Source organism: Mustela nivalis, assembly GCF_964662115.1.
Source record: "Mustela nivalis genome assembly, chromosome: 6".
In the NCBI taxonomy this organism is placed as follows: Eukaryota; Metazoa; Chordata; class Mammalia; order Carnivora; family Mustelidae; genus Mustela; species Mustela nivalis.
Window position 1 is genome coordinate 147,708,437 of NC_139025.1, and position 23,816 is coordinate 147,732,252.

At 42.6% G+C, this 23,816-nt stretch overlaps 1 protein-coding gene across 2 annotated transcripts in view; it reads left to right on the forward strand.

The window, feature by feature from the left end:
- The window catches only part of AGBL1 (AGBL carboxypeptidase 1), a 717,958-nt gene that overhangs the window by 261,094 nt on the left and 433,048 nt on the right, over nt 1-23,816 (forward strand). For both annotated transcript variants that reach the window (XM_082736037.1, XM_082736038.1), the window contains exon 18: nt 21,654-21,834. In XM_082736037.1, the coding sequence (XP_082592163.1) occupies nt 21,654-21,834 (181 nt within the window). The remainder of the gene's footprint in view (nt 1-21,653; nt 21,835-23,816) is intronic.

Sequence of the window (23,816 nt, forward strand, 5' to 3'; positions counted from 1 at the left end):
GATCGTGCCCATGAAGTATTGCCACCTACGGAAGCTTCCCAGTGCCTTTGGCGTCCTGAGTTTTAATGGGGCTTGGTCACGTACTGCCCTTATGGGTGACCTGTAATTTCCAGTTCCCCTGAAAGTCAGAAGTGATACCGCCTGGTCCAGAGCCCCATCAGAAATCACGCTGCTAACCTGTCAGGTCAGCAAAGTCCCCTGGCAAACAAAGACTCCCATCAGGAAGGACATTTCTGGAGCCTCAGGCTCACCTCCAGGTAGCCCAGGAGAAAGGCTGGACTTGGCTTTGGGTACAGTTAATTCTTCTACTTACTAAGTGTTGGGTTGTCCTTCTCTGAATTTAATCTGTGGATGGTGATGCAAGAGGAGAAGCAGATTATAGGGGCGCCTGGGTAGTTCAGTGGGTTAAGGCCTCTGCCTTCGGCACAGATCATGATCTCAGGGTCCTGGGATCGAGCCCCGCATTGGATTCTCTGCTCAGGAGGGAGCCTGCTTCCTCCTCTCTCTCTGCCTGCCTCTCTGCCTACTTGTGATCTCTCCCTGTCAAATAAATAAATAAAAATCTTTAAGGAGAAGCAGATTATAAGAACTACACACCTGGACCACATTCACTTGTAACCTTCTCTCCATGGGAAAGACAGATGGGGTGGTTAGGTCTTTATGAGTAAGAGCTATGTTGGCTGAGCCCAACGGGAAGAGACCACCATGAGTCGAGCTGTAACCTTTGCTTTGCTTTCCAAGAAACCTGACTGTATCTGTTCATCCAGGTGGATTGAACTCCATGGACTGAAGTCTCAAGAAACATGTTTTAAAAATCATAGTCCCGTGTATTAATTTGTAACGAAGTACACACACTCACATACATACGTGTGCATGCCTTTACTAAGAACCAGGGGAGGTCACCCCCACATGGGGCCCCCGTGCCAGTGGTTCATCCACTCAGGACACCAGAATTCCCCAGAAGGCTGCTTAGTCAGCACAGAATCTGACCAAAGCAAGCTGGGTATCAGAGATAGTGGTTTCCACAGTCTGATGGGCTGGACTTCTCCCATCTAGCAGCATTTTTGGTCTAAACAACTGTACCAGACTCCTAAAACGAGAGCACGGTTTCTCCCGGTCAGCGCTGACAAGTCCTGATTTTCCAGCTGTTCATTTTCATTATTTCTGATCAGGCCCCAAAGGCTTCTCTCATTACCTTATTTTATATTACAATTTACAAGCTTATTTTATAGAAGTGACATTTCAGAGTCACGGGTTCCCGGCATGTTAATCTCACTGATGAACTAGCTCTAAATCACCACATGGAGTGGGTTAATACTGCTTTCATCCGGCGGGGGCCGCCATGCTCGCACGTTCTGGGGAGCTAGACTTCCCGCAGATTCCAGGACACGGTGGCGATCATTTGGAGACCAACTTTGAACCCTCTGTTCTCCTCCTCTGTAGAGACCCAACAAGTGAGTGCTTTGTATAATTGCCTGGGGGAAATAGTCAGGCTCAGGAGATGGATCTCCTAAAACTGTTTCCCCACGGGAGATTAGAGACCATGAAAAAAATAATGGTGGGACAAAAATAGATGGTTGTTCCTGGGTGGGCATTTTAAGTTCTCAGGCAGCATCCTGGCATTACATACCTAGGCTTTATGCTTTACTTTGCCTGTGGGCAGACTTTGCTTCTCAATAGGGCTCATACCAGAATGTGTACATATGTATGTACAATATAAATCCAAAACGCTCTACATAATACAGCAAGGAAACAGTGAAGCAAATTTCATAGTTTAAAATACAGCGTCGTCATCTTTCTAGAGCCAGAGTCACCTTAATGTGCTGTCTGCCTCACTCAGGCAAACTTTAAAATAATATCATATTTCACAAAAACCTATTAAACTGTCACATAAATTCCCCTTATTTCCTTTTCCCGTCAATGCTGATTACCATGGAAGATATTTCTGTGTCAGTGGAAATTCTCTCCCTTCCCATCAGCCTCCCCCTCTTGCCTTGTGCTTTCGGGGGTCTGTCTCAGAGAGCAGTCTCCTAGGATCTCTTTGCATCTTAGAACAGAGGGAAAGACAGTCACCCTGCCCACCCCGTTGACCCATGCTGGGTTTTGTGTAAGCTCTGAGCAGCTTAAGCTTCCAGCTTTAATTGTCACAATAACACCACTGTGTTATTATTATTATGATGTGAGATTATTATTATTATGTTCCTTTGATAACCAGAAAAATTGAGGCTGAGTATAAATAGCTTACATGGGTTCAAGTTATTGTGACATGGAGGGACCAGGGGGTGGGGTGACTAGTTGTCCTGTTTTGCCCAGGGCTGAGGTGGTGGTTCCACTGGACATGGGACTTTCAGTGATGGAACTGGGACAGTCCTGGGCAATTAGGAGAGTTGGTCACCTGGGTTTCGATCACAGTCCATTTGATTGGCTGGAAGCCCTTGATCTTAGCCATTATGGACACAGTGTCACCTTCACAGAGTAGAATATGACACCATAATATCATGAATTCGTACGGCAACACTCGCTTTCTATTCCCATCTGTCTATATTGGGTTGTAGACAAAAGTTTTTAATTTATTATTTATTTATTTATTAATTTTTTATTTTTTATAAACATATATTTTTATCCCCAGGGGTACAGGTCTGTGAATCACCAGGTTTACACACTTCACAGCACTCACCAAAGCACATACCCTCCCCAATGTCCATAACCCCACCCCCCTTCTCGCAACCCCCCTCCCCCCAGCAACCCTCAGTTTGTTTTGTGAGATTAAGAGTCACTTATGGTTTGTTTCCCTCCCAATTCCATCTTGTTTCATTGATTCTTCTTCTACCCACTTAAGCCCCCATGTTGCATCACCACTTCCTCATATCAGGGAGATCATATGATAGTTATCTTTCTCTGCTTGACTTATTTCGCTAAGCATGATACGCTCTAGTTCCATCCATGTTGTCGCAAATGGCAAGATTCAATTTCTTTTGATGGCTGCATAGTATTCCATTGTGTATATATACCACATCTTCTTGATCCATTCATCTGTTGATGGACATCTAGGTTCTTTCCATAGTTTGGCTATTGTGGACATTGCTGCTATAAACATTCGGGTGCACGTGCCCCTTTGGATCACTACGTTTGTACCTTTAGGGTAAATATCCAGTAGTGCAATTGCTGGGTCATAGGGCAGTTCTATTTTCAACATTTTGAGGAACCTCCATGCTGTTTTCCAGAGTGGCTGCACCAGCTTGCATTCCCACCAACAGTGTAGGAGGGTTCCCCTTTCTCCGCATCCTCGCCAGCATCTGTCATTTCCTGACTTGTTGATTTTAGCCATTCTGACTGGTGTGAGGTGATACCTCATTGTGGTTTTGATTTGTATTTCCCTGATGCCGAGTGATATGGAGCACTTTTTCATGTTAGACAAAAGTTTTTAAAGTCAAATTTGAATGATTCTCATTCAAAGTAGATGTTGTCATTCTAATAATTCACTCACTCATTGATTCATTTTTTTAATTTACTATAGCATGAATAATAATATAAATCTCCTTAATTGATCAGTACACAAATTACTTAATTACATTATTGAGTAATTAGCGTATACCTTACACTTTGCAAAATGCACTATTATTGAATTTGGACAACAGTGCTGTGAGATGGGTACTTTTTTTCCCCCAACTTTATTGGGATACGATTGACATCTAATGTTGTGTGAAATTTAAGATGTAGTGTCGGGATTTATTACACACACATGTTGTGAAATGATCACCACGATAAGGTCAGTGAACACATCCATTGCATGGTACAGTTTTTTCCCCCAGTTTTGCAAATTGGGCACTGATGCTCAGAGAACTTAAGTGACCAGACAGGAAGAGCATGTTGAGCTGGGCTTCGCAGCCAAGTCCAAGGCCAGATTGCTGGCCAGCTCAGGGCATGCAGGAGCATGGCTTACCTGCTCACTGTGCAGAGCTTTAGGGCTGTGTTTGAGTCTTTTTGTGTCCTTGTGTCTCACTTCAAAATATAAATGCAAGAATTCTAACTTTCTGAGAAGATTCAAAATTGAGAGCTTGCTAAGTTTAAATGATGACTTGATATTTAAAATATCCATTGACATGCAATCTGCAAGGCACACCTCTGACACAATCCCGTGGCATGGTCTGGGGATTATTTTATTTTATATTTTTTGATAGACAGAGATCACAAGTAGGCGGAGAGGCAGGCAGAGAGAGAGGAGGAAGCAGGCTCCCCGCTGAGCAGTGAGCCCGATGCAGGGCTCTATCCCAGGACCCTGGGACCATGACCTGAGCCAAAAGCAGAGGCTTTAACCCACTGAGTCACCCAGGCGCCCCCTGGGGGATTATTTTAAACCAAGGCACTAGTGGGATGTCATTTGGCTTGTATTAAATGGCTTTCTAGGGACCTTTAAATCTATATACTGTGCAGGAAGAACTGATGACCAAAGATCTCGTCTGATAGAATTGTTACACTTCAGGCCCACAGTCCCCGCCTTCTCATCCATCTGTCTGTGTCTTTCTCTCTGTTTCTCTGAGCATTTGTTCTCTCTCTCTTAAGCCCAGAGAGAAGAAAAGAAGCATTTCTTGCTTCTTTCATTCCTCTTAATGTATAAGGTTGTCCATACAGATGCATGGTTTAGAAACCTTTTTTGATCAAGCTCCATCTTTCCAGCTGTGCTCTTTTAAGGTTAGCCGTCCTCATAGGGATCCACTTCCCCAGCCACGGCTCAGAGGCTGCACAGTCCAACTTTACAAAGTCTTGCTTTCAGTGACTACCTGATTCTCAGACAGGGTGACATTCCTCTCACTCATCTTTGCTTCTCTAATCCATATTTTAATGAAATTTGTGTATGTAAGTATGCATGTGTGTGTGTGCGCACGTGCGTGTGTGCAGGTGACAGGTGTGTACCAGTCACAGATCTAATTCTTAGTTCCTGGGAAAATAAAATTGAATTAAATATACATCCTCAGGGCCATTTTTAAGATCTTTTTAGGCCCAAGGCACTTTTAAAAGTTGGAGACCCCATCCTGTGTAACACTGAACATAATAAAATGTGCTCAAATCCCACATCAAGTTTTTTTTTTTTTTTTTTACTGAAGTTGAAACAATTTCGTATGCTTTCACAATTATTTGGCTACGGCTGATAATTTATAGTTGGCCGTGGTTCCTTAGCCATCAAGGTCTGTAATCAGTAATTCCTGCCAGGTACAAAAATCTAACCCTACAAATTATTTTCAAAGATAATAACATTTGTATGAATACCGAATTTAACAATTAATGCAGTTGACATCATATTCTGTTTGGACAGTCAAACATTTGTTTCAATTTCGTAGTTTCTTTTTATTTTTGAGGGCCAGTGTACATGCTTTTTCAGATCTCAGATACTTTACTGAACTTTGCAAAGCAGGCTTGCTCTGAGCACTATAGCCCACCTTGAGTTATGCTCCAGAGAGAGGCAGGTAAGCCAAGTGCAAAGCACGAGGCATAGTGGGCTCAAAGGACTTATGCTATGGTAGGTATGTGCCAGATGGCTGAAGAGACAGGCTCAGGAGTATTTAATTCAGACTCTGAAGGCAGTAAGAGGGAAATTAACCTGAAATGAGTGACATTGGAACTGAACTTAAAGTCCAGTGGAGCTGTCCAGCAGAGAGGGCACAGGAGGGCGGGCATTACGAAGAAAGAAGAGCCTGCACAAAGGGCAGAGTAGGGCACAGGGAAACAGGAGGGTTCTGGCTGTGCTCTGTGTGTGCGAGGGGTTGCTGAGGCAGGGGTGGCCAGGGTTGAGGCTCCTTGCCCTGGGAAGGCAGATCATGAAGGGCCTTGTGCCCCAGTAAGAATTGTGCCCTTAATTTGATCCTGAGGGCAGTGGTAGAAGTGTCACTGAGTATTTTGAATCAACAGGGATGCAGAAGATGGAAAATATCCAAAAGTTATTTTGGAGGCAGAAATGAGAGGCTGGGTCATTCTTTGCACGTGGAATCTGGTGAGACCTTCCCATTTCCAGTGGAGATGTCCAAAAGGATGGTGATGGCTCACTGTCACCACGTGGGGCCACACAGGGTGGCGATGAGACCCAGACACAGCTGGGTTCAAGGCCACATGCAGGGGCCATGTGCCAGCTGCTGCCTCCGCCACCAGGACCTGCGGGAGGGTTTCGGAAAGGCAGAAGGAAACACTGATGTGGCCAAGGGGCAGAAGTACATCTTTGATGCTGACGGAAGCCTGGTTTGGAAGCAGCCAAAGACTTTGTATGCTGATCTCAATTTCTCATTTTCAGGCCTAAATGTGTCACTAATATCCTCTGTCAGGCTCTCTGACCAGACCAACTCTGCACACACTCTGTTGATTCCACACATCCTAAGAGCTCTTGGCTTGCCAGGGGCTCTTTCTTCTTGCCCAGTCATCTGTGAATATACCTAATTCAGAAGGTGAATACATTTAAATGGCTTAAACATAAAAGGCACGTTGCCGAGCAACTGTGAGTCTGGAATAGGCTTGTCGGGTTACGTAAGCGAAGACCTGGCAGGTCACCGCTCGAGGCATTCAGATTGGAACAGCAGTGATGATGACCCCCTTCCCTTTCTTTTTCTCTTACTTCTTCCCTCGCTCCCTCCATTCATCCCTTACTGCAAACCGGCAGCTCAGCCTGAATTTTAAAGTTCATTTCAAAATGTCATAACTCCATTCCGTTCCGTGTACCCACAACAGCTCTTGGTTCTGTCTGTGGAGTAACTAGGCATCAAGGTTACCTGCCTATGCCAGCGCCGCCCCCCACCCCCGCTTCCTTAAACACCTCCAGCTCCCCTCCCCAACCCCACAACCTTGACCGCGCCTTTACTCAATTGCAAGAGTAGAAATTTGCACAGTGCAAAGCGAGTAACGCAACTATTGAGATTTCCTGGCACGGTTTCAGTTCTAAAATGCTCTGCTCCACTGTCAGGTGGTGACATATGTTTGGGGCTTAAAACTCTTAAATTTTCTCCTCCTACCTTATTGGTCCTTATGACTCGGGCCCCTAATTTATTCGTCGTGCAGTTTTGGCGTGATGGCTTTTCTGCTGTCTTAAATCGCCGGGTCTGGGAAGAGTTTGTGGGGAACTGAGATTCCTGAAGGACGCGACACTGATGAGGGCGTGCTCTCGCTTTGTCAATTTCTAACTGAGAGAACCGTGCCGTTCAGCGGTTTAAAGACGTCCATCACACATGAGAGCACGTTTCTGCCCCTCGCTTGGTTCATCGTCTCCTTCCCTCCTTCATGGGGGCGTGTTAGCCTCCCTCGGTAAGGTGGCCCCAGCAGCCCGCGGTAACCCCGCAGGGGCAGAGACTCTGCTTCTGGAAGGAACTCCTTCTGTCTCTGGAACCTGGAATCTGCTCCCTCAGGCACTTTGGATTCTACTGCCGTCCAGATACGTTCAGGCAAATACTGTGGGAAAGAACAAAGCAAGAGACCCGTTGTATGTGACCTGGGAGCAGAATGATTCATTAGAATATTTCAGAGTTTTCTGAGCAAAGCCTACAGCTCTTTAATTTCTTTCTTGAAGATTCATAGCTGTTGGTGCCTTCTATTACACCTAAACCTAGAGAAACGTAATGTAGCTAGCGTACCCCGGTGGGGTGTGTGGGATGAGTCTTCGTGGAGCATGAAAAGGTCTCCTTCCCTCTCGTTTTGGTTATTGGTATTTCTGGAAGATACTGTGATGCATAGTTCTATTGAGGTAGTGGTCAGGCCACGGGTTCTGGCCAGAGACTGCATAAGCCTTGACTGTGTCTTCACAAGGCCTCCATTTAGAAACAGTCTGTATTGATTTGGCCCCACTCTGAGTGGTCTGTAGGTGACAGAGTCCTCCCGGGACCTCCTGGAGCTTGAGGAAGTTAGTCAATGCTCTCCTCTGGGCAGCATTCATTCTACTGGGGAGATCGGGGGCAGAGGCCCCAGTGCCCTGCGCTACCAGTGAGTCTGCAGATCCCAAGGCAGAATTACAAACATCCCTAACTGATATCAGCTGACGGATTGGGGGTGGCAGGGGTGGGGTGGGGAGTGCAGCAGCATCTGTCTGCAATTTTCCTGATGCGATTACACACTTCTCCCGAGTGACTGTCGTTTCTGTGTGTAGTAAATTCCTCAAACCCAATCCAAATACTCTATTATCGTACTGGATATATTATGTATCATTATAGCACAGATGTATTATTTTTTATTTCCAGCATATTATAATATAACAAAATCTCCTGAAAAATCTGTAGAGTTTGACGCAGATGAGGGAATGCAGATGAATTTTCTCACGTTTGTGCAGAGTCGAAAATTATTATCTCAGCCTCGATTATGCCACTTCCTCTTGGTTATCTGAAAATTGCTCAGGAATAGATTTCCTGATTTTCCCTTCATTTATACCCATTATCCAAGCCCAGTATATATATATATATATATATATATATATATGAAATTCAGAGACAGAATGGTACAAAGTAAGATGGCAAGATTGCCCTTTGCAAAGAAATATGAGTTTGTAATATTTCAAAATGGGATTGTTTCACAAGAAAGAAGACAGTGGAACAGAATGTTTTGTTTGGGGAGGAAAAGCCTTATTCTTTTATTCATTTCCTTGGTGCCTTAGCTATATTCCATTGGAGTGTAATAAACTTCTACCATTAAGTGTGGTGAAGGGGTTCAGTTAAGACAGTCGATAGAGGATCGAGGGCTGTGGTGTTCAGGTTAGCAGTCACAAGCCTCCTGAGGCTGTTGAGAAGTTACGTGTGATTAGTCTGAATTGAGGTGTGCTGAAATTGTAAAATACACACCAGACTTCCAATGACTCAGGACCCTAGAATATAAAAGATCCCATTAATCATCTTCATATTAATTACACATTGAAATGGTAATATTTTTGATCTGTTGGGTTAAATGCAATTTATGAAAATTAATTTTGTATTTTTAAAAAGATTTTATTTATTTACTTGAGGTGGGTAGAGGGAGAAGGAGTACAAACAGGGGGAGTGGGAGAGGGAGAAGCAGGCTCCCCGCTGAGCAGGGAGCCCGATGCGGGGCTCGATCCCAGGACTTGGGATCATGAACTGAGCCGAAGGCAGAGGTTTAACTGACTGAGCCACCCAGGTGCCCCTTTATATTTTTTTGTATTTTAGAAAACTGTAGCTACTAGAAAACACAGAATTTTGCACAATGTTTCTGTGGCTTGCATTATGTTTCTTTTGGATGGGGATAGCGTTGCTGCTCTGAGTGTGATCTTTGGACCAACCATGTTGGCATCCTCCCAGGAGCTTGGTAGAAATGCAGGACCTCAGGCCCCCTCTCCACAGTCACTGAAACAGAATTTTCTTTTTAGCAAGATTTCTGGAGGATTTACGTACACAATCCAGTTGGAGAAACACTGCCCTAGTGGAGAGAAGTTTCCAAAAGGCCAGAAATCTTTCACTCCCAATAAATAATTACTTCCCTTTGGGATAAGTGGTAGTTCCTTGAAGAGAGGTACTTGGTCTAGAACCCCTTGGCATCCCCAGTGTTTGATAAACAAAAGATACTCAATAAATGTTGAATAAAAGAATGGGGGCGTCATCCTGCCTATTACTTGATGGGTGGAAACTTTCACAGAAGTCGCAGGAAGTGAAAGAAGCAGATGGTGATCCCTACTGAGGGCTAGTCATTTCCAGTGATCTGTGCTCTTACTGCATCGTTTTGGTGTGTGAAACGCAGAACAGCATGTGATTGTTACATGTGAGGAACCTAGCTGGCCTCTCTGTCTGGTCTTCACAGACGTCATGCTGACTGTGGCGTGGACAGGTGTCTTCAGGGGAGCAAAAGTACAGACTGGATCCTGGTACTGCCCTCCTCGAAGCCTCCATGATTTCCCGTGACAAGCACAGCCTTTCTCTGTAAGACACGCATCGTGGGGCTCTTCCACTTTGCATTCTCTGTTCCAGCCCTGCTTAAGGCTGTATTGGGAACCGGCTGAGTTTCCTCCTTCCGGGGGGTCCGTTCTTAGGTGTCAGCCCCTCAGAGAGCCTTCTCTGGATCATCCTTTCTAAAATGATGACTCCGCCCCTCTTCTGGATCCTCTGTTGCTTCCCCTCTGATGTTTCTTTATTTTTTCCATAGAACTCAACATGGCATTATTGTTTGCCTTCCCCACAGGAAGGCAAGGTTCTGACAGCTAGGACTTCGACTCTCCCTGCTGCGGCGCCAGTCCCCATTACAGTGCCTCCTGAGGCACTCTTAAGAGCTCAATAAATCCTTGTTGAATGAATGAAGGAATGAATTTGGGGGGGGGACCCAGTGAATTAATATGTTGTGGCACCGTTGGGCACAGAAGGGTTAATTATAGGCGATAATTACAGTGAATTACTCCCATCTAGTCACCAAACATCTTCTGGAAAGCCCCAATGTACACAGCTTTAGGAAGCAAGAAACGAGGCTCAGGAACTAGAGGGAAGAGCTCGGGCAGCAGTGCAGAGCCATGGGAGGGACAGGACACTCTGGTTCGGGAAACAGCACACAGCAGAGGGAAGACTGTTTGATTCAGGAATGACGGGAAGCAAGACCAGACAGTCCAGCTGAGGCCAGCAGCTGGGGCATTCACTGAGGGCTCTGTGAGGAGTGTAAACTCTAGCACCATTCATTATATGGGAGGTGATGCAGTCAGATTTGGGTTTTCCGTGTGTTTGTAGATCACTGGGGCTTCTGTGGGGCTAGAGCAGTTGCTGAGGAGGAGGTGGGCTGTTTGTGGCAAAGAAGCAAGAGGGACGAGTGATGGAGAGAGGAAGAATGAGCGAGGGTGAGGCCTCAGAGGTCCCGGCATGATGGGGAGGACTCCTTGTCCTTAACACTTCCCAGCTCTGCTGTATGTTGTTCTTAGAATTTGTGAGAAGTTTAAGAAAGTCCAGAAGAAGATTCATGGGCTGCCAGTGGCAAGATGGCGACCTTCCTCCGGTCAGTTTCTGTAGCTCATCAGTGTGAAGAGCCTATGGTCCATGGCTTCCTTTACTTCCCTGAGACTCCTCCATGGGGCACGCTCCCCCGACCCTGGTCAGTGCAGGCGTCCCACGTCTCCTTGGTGATAATGAAGAAATATCCAACAGAAGCCAGGGCTTTTAGGGCTCTGTGTCAGGCATTTGGGGGTATGAAGGTCACACCTCGGGCTTTGAAGGCAGGGCTCAAAGCGAGAAGGGGCAAGATTTGAGGCCACTTCTTGCCACTGGAGGAAACTGCAGTCTGGTCTGATGGCCTGTGGGCCAGAAGACCGCAGCTGGGGAGTTCGTACAGGAGGCCTCATGAGCGGGCAGACCCCGCTCCTCTGGGAAGGATCGTGCCCCATGCTTGGCCAGCAAGAGAGATCCAGCCCAACTTGGCCGTTCTGAAGTGGATTGTTAGCAGTGATTACCTTCCCTCTTTTCTTGTGCTGCCGTCTGACTTCTGACCACTTCGCCACTTATCAGCGCTTGCATCTGAATATTGGAAAAAGTGAGAAAAGAGATGAAGCTTCATGTAATTTTGTTTCTTGTTAGGAGCTCTATTAACATGATACAGGAGAACATAATAGAACCAAAGGGGATTGAAACCCTTGGCTAAAACGTTTTATTTTTATCTACCATATTTCAGTTGCCATTGATAATCACTGAATTCAGTGCTGTGAAGACTTAAGAAAGCCTTGCTTTATAGGTCAGGAACTGTGATTTCAAAAGGGTTTAATTTTCCCAAATCCATTTAATGTCTGAGCCAGAAGCTGGTTGCCTGGTTCATAATTTGTGTGATACTTGATTGCCCTCAGTGTATCATCACGCATTGTCTCGATAGGATTCATTTCAGCCTTCCTCTTAAGTACACACACAGAATAATACATGGTCAAATGAAAAGAATATTGGATCTTGATTCAAAGCACCCCAGGTTTTTTTGTTTTGTTTTGTTTTTTGTGTTTGTGTGTGTGTGTGTTTCCTTTTCTCCTTCTTGGCTTTATAAACAAGAAGAGAATAATACCTGTCTTTGCTTCCCAGATTTACTGTGAGGACCGAAGAAGTAATGGAGGGGAAAGTAGCTTCCCAACTGCAGAGTTCTATAGCAGTGCCATCTGTGTGTTTGCCTATAATCTCACACTTAAAAAGCCCCAATTGTGTATTAATCTGTCAGAGAGCCAGCAGTTATGGTAACATTGAACGAAATAAAAGGGTTCTTCTGGTTCATATTGTTGAAGAAATTCAAAGAAATTAGAAATGTATGAGGAATAAGTGATACAAGCTTTGGCGAGAAGGAAGAGGTTAGGATAGGCCATCTGCTAGTTTTAGCACGATCAACCGAAATGTGCCCATTCCCCCCAAAAAAGAATATAACACAGTTCAAGAACCTGAAAATTCCAACGAAAACATTCTCCTTTCTTTTGGAAATCGTGTAAAGAGAGTGTATGTAGCAGAAAACAAAAACAGGCATTCCTACTTCTGCAAAACGAGAAGACAAACTTCTCAGTACTTGTAGGACTGCAGGATGCTGGTGGAAGGAACATGGAAAGCAATAGAAAACAGAGTTCAGCATCCAGAGTGTCACATTCCTACACTCAGCAAAAATACTTTTCAGAACTGAAGACAAGGTGGATTCGTTTTCAGGCAAGGGAAGAAACCACAGAAAGGGAGAGTACTCAATTCTAGCAGACCCAAACTTCTTAGAAGCAACACTAACAGATAATTTTTCAAGCAGAAGAAGAATGAAACCTCAATGCCAGCAAGAGTGAAGAGTAATTAAAAAGGGCAAATATTTCATTTGATTGAAATTAACACCATGTAAATGTTTTGTGAATCCTAAGACTTATAATGGAAATTAAAATAAAGTAATTATATCGTATTGTGATAAAGCAAAGATGCATATTATAATCTCTAAGGTAACTAATTAAAGAATTAAAGACATATAAGTCCCACACTAATAGTGAAGAAAAAAGGACCAATGTGGAAAAACTATGCAGTTAATCCAACTGAAGACAAGATAGGACAGAAAATAGATAATATGATAGTTAAGGTGAATGGAGAAGAAATAATAAAATGGTAGTGTTAAACCCACATATATCATTCATTTCATCACGTGTAAAAGGAGTAAATACTCCACTTAAAAATAAAATAATGTTACAATGAATAAAATACAGATATCCAACTGTACCGTACTTCCAAGAAATAAACACCTAATGAAAAATTACAGAAAGTCTGAAGGTAAAGGGATGAGAAAAGATGCACATTGTAAATACTAGCCAGAAGAAGTCTAGTCTGTGTGAATACCTTGACAAATGAGAGCTAAGGCAAAATGTTTTAACGGAAATAGGAGGACACCTTATAACAATGAAAAAAATTCAGTTAGGGTAACAAAGCAACTCTAAATCTAGGATCAGTTAATAGCATAGCTTTAAAATAATTAACAACATTTCAAGGAAAAATGGATAATCTGAAGTATCTTTGGAAACTTGTTACATACCTCTTTCAGGAGCTCCTAGAATTAGGAGACATAATATCAAGCAAGAATAAAGAAAATAGGAACTAATACTACTAACTTGATATAATTGGTGTATGTGGAACATGGCACTCAACATTTTTTTAAATATATAGATATTTATCAAACCTTATCATATGTTGAGCTAACGATCTAGGTATCATTTCAAGTTCTTTATAAATGAGCAAAAATATGAAAGGCAAAGAAAGTGGAAGGAAGGATAAATAAAAATTAGAGGGCAAAATTAAAGAGAAAATGGCTGTAAAATAGTTTTTGGGAAAAAACTAAAATGTTATGCCCTTTATGAGAATGATTAAGGAAAAAAACCCTCTGTATCAGAAATAAAGATAAGAGATCATCACTAGAGATTCTTATATATAAGAAGAGGTATTTAAAAAACAACTTTATGTTGACAAATTAGAAAATACAGTTTTCCATGCAAAATTACAGAAAAGTATAATTACCAAATGGGCATAAGAAGAAATAGAAAATCTGAACAGTTGGATTTTTATTACACAATTGGAATATGTTTTAAAGTAATTTGGAGGGGGGCGCCTGGGTGGCTCAGTGGGTTAAAGCCTCTGCCTTTGGATCAGGTCATGATCCTGGGGTCCTGGGATTAAGCCCGCATCTGGCTCTCTCCTCAGCGGGGAGCCTGCTTCCTCCCTCTCTCTCTCTCTGCCTGCCTCTCTGCCTACTTGTGATCTCTATCTGTCAAATAAATAAATAAAATAAATAATTGGGAGGTCTGGGTGGCTCAGTAGGTTGAGCATATGATTCTTGATTTTGGCTCAGGTCATGAGTTCAGGGTCCTGAGATTGAGCCTTGAGTCAGGCTCTAACCTGACTAGGGAGTCTGCCTTCCACCCCTCCCTTCATGTGTGAGCTCTGTCTCTCTAAAATAAGTAAATAAATCTTTAAGAACAAAATAAAGTAAGTTCGATTTGTGATTATAGAAATTGGGTCAATATTAAAATCTTCTGAAAAAGAAAATTCTAGGCTTACCTGACTTCCCTAAGAAATTTTACCATAAAATTTAAAGAAGAAGTATTTCTAATCTTCAAAAATCTTACACAGAAAAGAAAAAGAGGCAGTGCTTTCCAACTCTTCATAAGCTTGATAAGTAAGCCTGACAAGGACATTACAAGAAAAGAAAGTCCTTACAGGTCATCTCTCTCATGGGACATAGATGCAAAAATTCTAAAGAAATAACCAATCCAGGATTACATTAAAAGATAATATAATCAAATTGATTATATTTCAGGAATGTCAGGTTGATAACACCACCCAGTTGAAAAAAAAAAGCCTTAAGGTTTGGAGAGGAAAAATGAAACTGTTGTTTTTTGCATAAGATAAGCTTGAATATGTAGGAAATGCTAAAGGATCTTATGGGAGGGAAAATGTGAATCTCAACCTTTACATCATATCGTAATCCAAAATTAACTTGAAACACCTTATGTAATTGATCTGAATGTTAAACTTAGACTAACTCTTGCAGAAGAAAATTATTGTCACATTGTGTTCGGCAAAGATTCCTTAGTGAAACACAAAATATCCAAATTACAAAAGAAAAAGAGTGCATACATTTGCCTTTATCAAATAAGAAACTTTTGTGCCTTAAAATACATAGTTTAGAAAACAAAAAGGTAAGCCAAAGACTTGGAGAAGTATTGACTGAACATATATCTGCCAGAGAATTGCATTTAGAAGATCTCCAGAACCTGTCCCACTCAATAATAAGACAACCTGATTTTAAAATGGGCAAAAGATTGAACAGGTACTTAACTTAAGAAGGTATGGAAGTGACCAAAAACAACACAAAGTTCTAACATCATTAGTAATCAGGGAAATGCAAATTGAAATAGCAGTTAGATGCTACTGTCTCCCCATGAGAATGGCTAAATTAAAAAGCCTGACAGTGTTCAGGGTTGATCAACCGGAGGATCAGCTGGAACTCTCAGACATTGCTGGTGGGCATGCAAAATGGACTGCGTTCTTTGCGAAACAGTTTGGCAGCCCCTTGTAATAACCTACTCTCCTATTATCCTTACTGTAGGATACACAAATTCTATAGTCAGGAATTCACTCCAAAGGAAGATGTGTATGCAAATTATAACAGCTTTGTTCGTAATAGCCTTAAACTGGAAATAACTCAAATATTAAACCAATGTTTGATTGATTATATTGAGCTGATAAACCAGTGGTGGCACATCTATTGCTTTGTGGCACACGGGAATATGAGTCAGTGGCCAAAAGGAACAGATTATTGATACATTCATACAACAACGTGGAGGATTCTCACAAACATTATGCTAAGTGAAAGAAGCCAGACAGGAAGCTTATACGCTGTATGAATCAATTCTTATGAAATTCCAGAGAAGACAACGCTATTGAGATGAAAAGCAGATCACTGGTTGCTGTAGGCTAGGGATGGGGAGGGAGTTGCCAGCAAAACAGAATGAGGGGGATTTTTGTGATGGTAATAATGCTCTATATTATGATCGTAGTGGTTTTACAGCACTGAATCCATTTGTCAAAATTCACTGAATTGTAAAATTAAAATTGGTGAAATTTATTGAATATAAATTACACTATAAATAACGCTAATTTAAAAAGAGATGGAACACATGGTGCAGAAAATGTATATAGTGGGCCACCTTTGGTGGGAAACAGTATATTCTATAATGTATAAAAATTTCCCCCCACACCTATTTTCAGATTTTCTTTTTTCAGAATCTTCTTTCATTGACAGTTTTCCCCATTATGTTTCCTTGCTCCTTCCTTACTCCCTTGGCCTTAATTAAATTTTTCTTAAAGATTTTACTTATTTATTTGAGAGAGAGAGAGAAAGAGTACAAGTGAGCATGAGCGTGGGGAGGGGTAGAGGCAAAGGGAAAGAGAGAGAAGCAGGACTCCCCCTGCCGCCAAGCGTGGACCCCTGACTCAGGGCTCCATTCCAGGGCACTGAGATCATGACCTGAGCCAGTCAGACACCTAACTGATCTAGCCACCCAGGCACCCCAATCAAGATGTTTTTATCCACTCTCCCAAAGTGAAGGCAAAGGTAGTCTTCCTTAACTTTGAAAATTAGTCTCCTCTTTTGGCTATTTCTCCCACCACTCACCCCCAGTATCTGAGTCTTTAGCTCCCGTGAGACTTGCTGTTTGGTCATACCCTTGCATGAGGATTTTCCATGGGGCCTTCACAACTTGCAAGATGGTTTCCAGTCTCCTTAGCATTGGTTCCAAAGGTCTGCAGACACAGATGCAAACCACTTCGTGGCTTTACTCCCATTTTACCTTCCGTATAACTTCGGACTGTAACCACATCAAACCACTTTGCTCTTTCTCAGGCATTAGGTGCTCTATGACGTTGTTATTTTGCAAATGCATCTACTTAGCCTTTTTCTGTCACCTTCTTCCTTTCTTTACTTCATCTGGAAAACTCCCACTCAATCTGGACAAACCAGATCCAATGTTACCTCTTCTGTGAAAATCCATTTCTTGCCTCTTTCTCCTCTACGGTTTACTATTTGAAAATATTTTGCCTTTGGGAAAATTGACATATGCTTATTATTTTCTGAAGAGGAGAACATTCTAGGTAGGGATATAGAGGACATAAAAATTATTTAAATGACCTCCGCCCACAATGTGTCCTATATATAGATACCTTTAAGAGCATGTGACAGCTACATAAAAATGGGATCCACTATGATGTAGCTCTCTTGCCTGTATTTTGTCAGTTATCATAGTGCCCCAGATATCTTCTAGTGTCAGCAGAAATATCCAGGTGCCATTTTAACACTTGCACTCTGTTTATGAATCCTTCCCTTAGCTAGATTTTACGGGGGCACATTTAAGTCATTTCCAGTTGCTCACTTCTTTATAAATAACATTGTGATGAGCCTTCCACGATGCTTTGAAAATGTCTTGAGAAATGTCCCTGATCCCACTGGATCCTGATCATCTGTGTGCCTCTCTTTCCCACCAGACTATGATTAGTTCCCTGAGGGCAGAAACCGCTATTTCCCTCCAATTTCCACAATCTTCCAAAGTGCCAGTAGGAATTTAATATAGATTATTGAAAGAAAAAAGGAAAAACTGGATGGATGTTTATGGAGTTGGGTACACACGTGTATCATCACATATGTCTTCAATTCTGACTCAGTTTTTCACTGGCCATGAGCCTGCTATCTCTTAGGCATTATATAATTCCCTCCTTGATTCTAACCTCTTTTTACAGATGTTCTTACCACTGACATAAATTCAATAGTGAGCTTTAAGAATTAGCCTATTGCCAAACCATGACTCCCCCATAGATTTTGGTGACCTCCGGAATAGATTTTATAAATTGCAGAGAAAAAAAAAATGCAGATGCCTGATCCTCTTTGCCCTACCCTAAGCAGAAATGAGTTTTTAAAACCGAAATTGTCAATAACAAGAAAAAAAACACATGTATGTGTGTCGCATACTCTTTGCAGCTGTTGTCTCTTAGGGGTTCTCTAGAACATCATTTGCGGCTGCCACTGAATGGTCTCCTAAGTTTACTCACCAGTACAACTGTAAAATTGTCTTAAATCACAGAAGAGAGGAAAATCAACTGGAAATGGCTAACATGCTGCTTATGTCTTCATGAGAATCCACAGTTTTCCCTGTTTGCTCCATTATCATGCTCCGAGTAGTCTGCTAGGTCTTGTGGTATATTACAATACAGCACGTTATCAATCTGATTCTTGGAAGGAAAGGCACACTGTGGGCATCTTTTTGCAAGGGCTCTGTTCGCTTTATGGTCTGATGCATTGAATTGTACTGGGGAACAGGCAGTGGGAGCCAAGTGGCCCGGACAATGAGGGTGTTCAGTTGGTATTGGAAATTTACAAGAGCTTAAGCTATTTTTTATTTCTTCTTGCTGGGCTGGGAGTACTTACCATTGTTGTTCCATATGCTGTAAATGAACTTGGTTCAAAGACCACAAAGAGAGTGGTATGGAATTATAGAACTGAAAATAGTCTGCTGATTTGGTACGAATTCATCAAGCCTCTTTCTCAACAAGCTTTTTATCAGAGTGCCAATATGACTTGCTTTGGAGAGAGTGAGACGTGATTGTGAGCAAATGATGGAGGGGGCACATTGGCCTTCAGTTAGGTTCTGCTCTGCTCAGTTAGCTAACTGTATATCTCTTTTCCTCCTCAATATGCTTATTTAGTAAGCTTCAGTTAGCAAATCATTAGTCTTACCTGCAAGATGACCAATCCAATACTCGATTTCGTCAGAAGCTTCCATGACTCATTCTGTAGAAAATGGTGGGGCTGGAATGTGACCTCTGGAATTACGGCTCCAAAAGTCGTTCTGTACTCAACAGGCCATACTGTCTCTGATTCAGCAAATACATGACCTGCAGTAATGTCAAAATGATTTTATGAAACGTGGCCTTTCACATGTCTTTCTCCTGCTGAAAAACCATCATGGGCTCACTCTCTCCTCCTCCTCCTCCTTCTTCTTCTTCTTTTTTTTTCAAAGATTTTTTTTATTTATTTGACAGAAAGAGATCCCAAGTAGACAGAGAGGCAGGCAGAGAGAGAGGAGGAAGCAGGCTTCCTGCTGAGCAGAGAGCCCTATGTGGGGCTCGATCCCAGGATCCTGAGATCATGACCTGAGCCGAAGGCAGAGGCTTTGACCCGCTGAGCCACCCAGGCACCCCACCTTCTTTTTATTTTCTTTTTAAGATTTTATTTATCCATTTATTTGAGAGAGACAGAGAGAGAGTGCGAGCACACACCTGTGAGTTGGGGGAGGGACTGAGGAAGAGAGAGGATCTCAAGTAGACTCCATGCTGAGACCATCTTGGCTTGATGTCATGTCCTGAGATCATGACCTGAATTGAAACCAAGAGGTGGACACTTAACCAACTGAGCCACCTAGGCGCTCCTGGACTCTCTACTTAAACTAGTGGCTCTCAACTCTCTTCCTTGCTGGGACATGCATATCAAATATTCTCACGAAGGCTCTCCCTTTTTCCTCCCAAATCCAGAAAGCACACGAGACTGCATGCCATTCAGAGTAACATTATTAGGAGCACTTGTGTGGCTCAGTCAGTTAAGCATCTGAATTTGGGTCAGGTCATGATCTCAGGGTCCTGGGATCAAGCCTCGCATCGGGCTCTCTGCTCAATGAGGACTCTCCTTGTCCCTCTATCTCTTCCCCTGCTTGTGCTCTCTCTTACATAAATAAATAACATCTTAAAACCACCAAAAACCGAGAGTAACAATGTTACCAGGATGACTTCAAACCTGATCTTATGTAAGTCAGACTTTGGTACTTTGTATACACTTCTGTTAGCTCACTTGCAGTGATTTGCTTGTGTGTTTGTCACTGTTGGCAAAGGCTATGGCCTCTTACAGAACAAGGACTATAATTTATTCAGCTTTTATATCCCAAGGCTTCTGTAGTTCCTGGAATATGCTCAAGACACCTGCTTAGGGAAAAACAACCAAATATTATCTCCAATACATAAATGATCTATAATGGGCTGACTGCTCCCACCATAGTCAGTAAAAATGTACCCATCTCTGCTCTTCGAACTGAGATCTCAGAAGTTGTCAACAGATAGTGTTTTTTTTTTTTTTGCCTAAATGGATGATAATAATAATTCACTAGTACCTGCTCTTTAGCTCTGTTATTGAAAGTTGTTCAATTTTATTTATTTATTTATTTATTTATTGCATGGAATTAGAGACACAGTTTATTTCCTCAAAAAGGCTACAGTTTAAGGGAAGAAAAGGCATATTTAGCTCACGGTGATTTGAGTGAGTGGAAAGAAATGACTAGTTTATATTATTTATTTATTTTTTAAAAATATTTATTTATTTATTTGACAGAGATCACAAGTAGGCAGAGAGGCAGGCAGAGAGGGGGGGGGAGCAGGTTCCCTGCCCAGCAGAGAGCCCAATTTAGGGCTCAATCCCAGGACCCTGGGATCATGACCTGAGCCAGAGGCAGAGGTTGTAACCCACTGAGCCACCCAGGTGCCCCAAGAAATGACTATTTTAACTTTTAGGCTGCTTGATGGCTGGGGTATTTATATTTGGCAAATGCTTAGTTCTTGTCCCTCAGGTGGGTTTAGGAGCCGTAAGGAATTGGGTGAGGATACAAAAGGAAAAGAGAGTCAGAAAACACACACACACACACACACACAATCAAGGAGTTAGAGCAGATGTGGTTAACTTCTGGTACGATGCCACATATTCCCCCCTCCTTCCCCAAGTGTATAGAGGACAGACACTATTAATCAATCAAAACACACTTTTCACCTGAGCCAGGATGTGGTCTTAGAATACATCTCAACATTACAATGGTCCAGATGTTTTCTATCAACAAGAAAGAAAGACAAGCCTGTCTTTGGGCTTTTTGTCTATGCAGTCTCCATAAGGTCTCTTCAGATCGTGTATGTTCCCTGTGATTGGGCAAAGAGTGTTTTCCTGTTTTTTTTTTTTTTTGCATGATTGAGATGCCAGGTGCTTCACTGTTGTCAAATCTTTTTCAATATTTGAGTTCAGTGTCCTACAGACATAAAGTTCCCAGCACAAGTGCTGCCCTTGAATCCCATTTCTACTGGGGAATGAGAAGGGCCATCTTACCCACAGACCTTATAACTGAGGTGGGAGGAACTAACCTGTAGCGAATGCCAAGCAATGTGCCTTACTGACATCTTTTTGTTTCTCTAACACCCACACAAGATCAGTATCACTGTCCCCATTTTACAGATGAGATACTTACCTTGCAGAAATCAAATTACTCACCTAAGATCTTACAGCTGCTAAGTATGAAGATAAGATTCAATTTCAGATCTGTGACATACAGCATCATGCTATTGGAATTTGGAGAGTTAATTGTTCCTTTGGTAGTCTTGATAAAATCGGCTTCTTGGCTTCTTTTCATGGCGCTAAGTACTTCTGCTTTTGATAAAGCCTTGAGCTTTCACTTTATACTTTCTCGAGTCTTGCAGACTGTAGAGGCAAATGGAAAATGGATCAGTGTAGATCAGATACATATGGGAAACGGTCAGCCTATTTTGGACTTCATGCCGGTCAGGAGTTAGTCTGGCCCCTGGGAGATGATCTTGTTGGAAATGGAGAGTGGACTTAGGTTTACGTTTCTCCCGTTCCTCTCTCCACAGGGCAGCGTCCCTACCAGCTGATCACTGCCCGAGTGCATCCGGGAGAGAGCAACGCCAGCTGGGTAATGAAGGGGGCCCTGGAGTTCCTGGTCAGCAGTGACCCTGTGGCTAGACTCCTACGGGAAAACTTCATTTTCAAGATCATCCCCATGCTCAATCCAGACGGTGTCATCAATGGCAAGTACGTCAGGTGCTCAGCTCAACTAGGTCCTCATTTACGTCACCATTGGAATGCATTGTGTTGCTCAGTGGGTGTCACTCAAGAGACCTTGGTATTGTGGCAGGGATAAATTTTGGGGGCCGTCTGTTAAGGGGTACAAATAACAACGTGCTCTCCAAACACCCTGAGGTCATGTCAGGTTTTTGTTTTTGTTTTGTTTTGTTTTGCCTTGAATTCAAGGGCATAGGTTCAATTAACTCCAGAGGGGTCCTTAGAAATAATCTGGTGTAATTGTCTTTTTCTTTTTTTAGAGGAGAATATCAGTATCTGTGATAATCAAGTGATTGCCCAGGTCATATGGTGGGTTAGTGACTAAGTAGGAGCTCAAACTCATTTCTTTACAGTTAAGACCTGTGCTTTCATTTCCTTACTAATATTTACTGCAGGGGCATCTTTTTTTTTTTTTTTAAGATTTTATTTATTTATTTGAAAGAGAGACAGTGAGAGAGAACATGAGTGAGGAGAAGGTCAGAGGGAGAAGCAGACTTCCCATGGAGCTGGGAGCCTGATGTGGGACTCGATCCTGGGACTCCAGGATCATGGCCTGAGCCGAAGGCAGTCGTCCAACCAACTGAGCCACCCAGGCACCCTGCAGGGGCATCTTTATTCTGAGTTTTATTTTATTGGATTCTGGATACAGTGCCAAGAAGGGTGTCACTGTATGCAAATGGGATGGCTGGCATGGAATGGCTAGAGGGTCAGGGCTGGTGGAGGGAGACATGGAAGCGGTGGGTGGTGGTTCTCCCCACTGCGTTCCCACACGCCTTCAGAACACAGGAAGGGAATGAGGAAGTCCAGTGTCCTAGGAGGTCTGTTGGAAGACGTCAGCATTTTTAGACGCTGTGAGCCGAAGCGCAGAACCAGAGCAGGTCCCTGAGGTGATGTGGCCCGAGGATGGAGCTGGTAGGATTAATTTTCACAAATTCTCAATCCCTGTGGAAAGAAGACTCGAGCCTCTTCCTGTGGTCCTTGAGGATTCGTCTCACTAGGGGAATAGACACAGTATCAAAATAGAGCGTAAGATGCATTAAAAAATGAAAGAAAAATAATTTCAGAGGCTATTATGGGAAATAATTTACGGTTTAAAAAGTCAGTATTAAAGAAGCAAAGCACAAGTTTAGAAGACGAAGAAACGAGGGCAATAGCAAAAGGTGAAGCGAGATAAAACGAGAACTGCTAAAAAATATACAAAAGAAAACCAAAATTTCAAAGAGATAAAATTTAAAATGGCTTCAACTGAACAAGAGACCCTTTTAAGAAAGATAAAATAGTAATTAATTTCTTTAAGGAAAAAAACGAAATACACGTCAAAAGCTGAGAATAGACTAGCTTCAAAGGATAAGCACAAAAAAGAATCCTGATCAGTTAAAAAATTTAGAAATGTAAAGTATCATGATAAAATAGAAAAAGAGGAGCAGAGTACATTCCAAATGATAAAATATGTTAAACTATGCCAAAATGCAAGCAAGTCAAAGCTATAGACTTTAAAAATAAAATTTCAGTATATACAGCAAAAGAATAAAAAAGGCAAAGAAGTAAAGGATTCGTGTGTTCTAGCAAGTCTCCTCGTTTTTGGTGGAGGTTCTTGATGGGCAGAGAGTAGGGTCCTTTGTCTTTGCCAGTGGTCACTGGTTGGTCTTCAAGCACATGGGAGGAATAGGAGGCCAGGCCCCTCCGTCAGGAGCATTAATTAAGCCTCTGGCAGCAATTAGCCCTCTGAGACATCCAGCTGGACAAGGCTCTAGAGTGGTGTTCCCTCCTGGTCCAGTGGAACTCGGTGGGCCCCCGCCGTGTGCTATTGGCTCTGGAGATCAGGTCTAGGACATTAACGAGTGACTTCTGCCTGCTTGAGGTGCCCAAGATTTCACTAGCAAGCTCTGTCAGCCTAAATGGATGGAAAACAGCTCTGCAAGCCATCTTGAGGGACAGGATCCCGTTTCAGC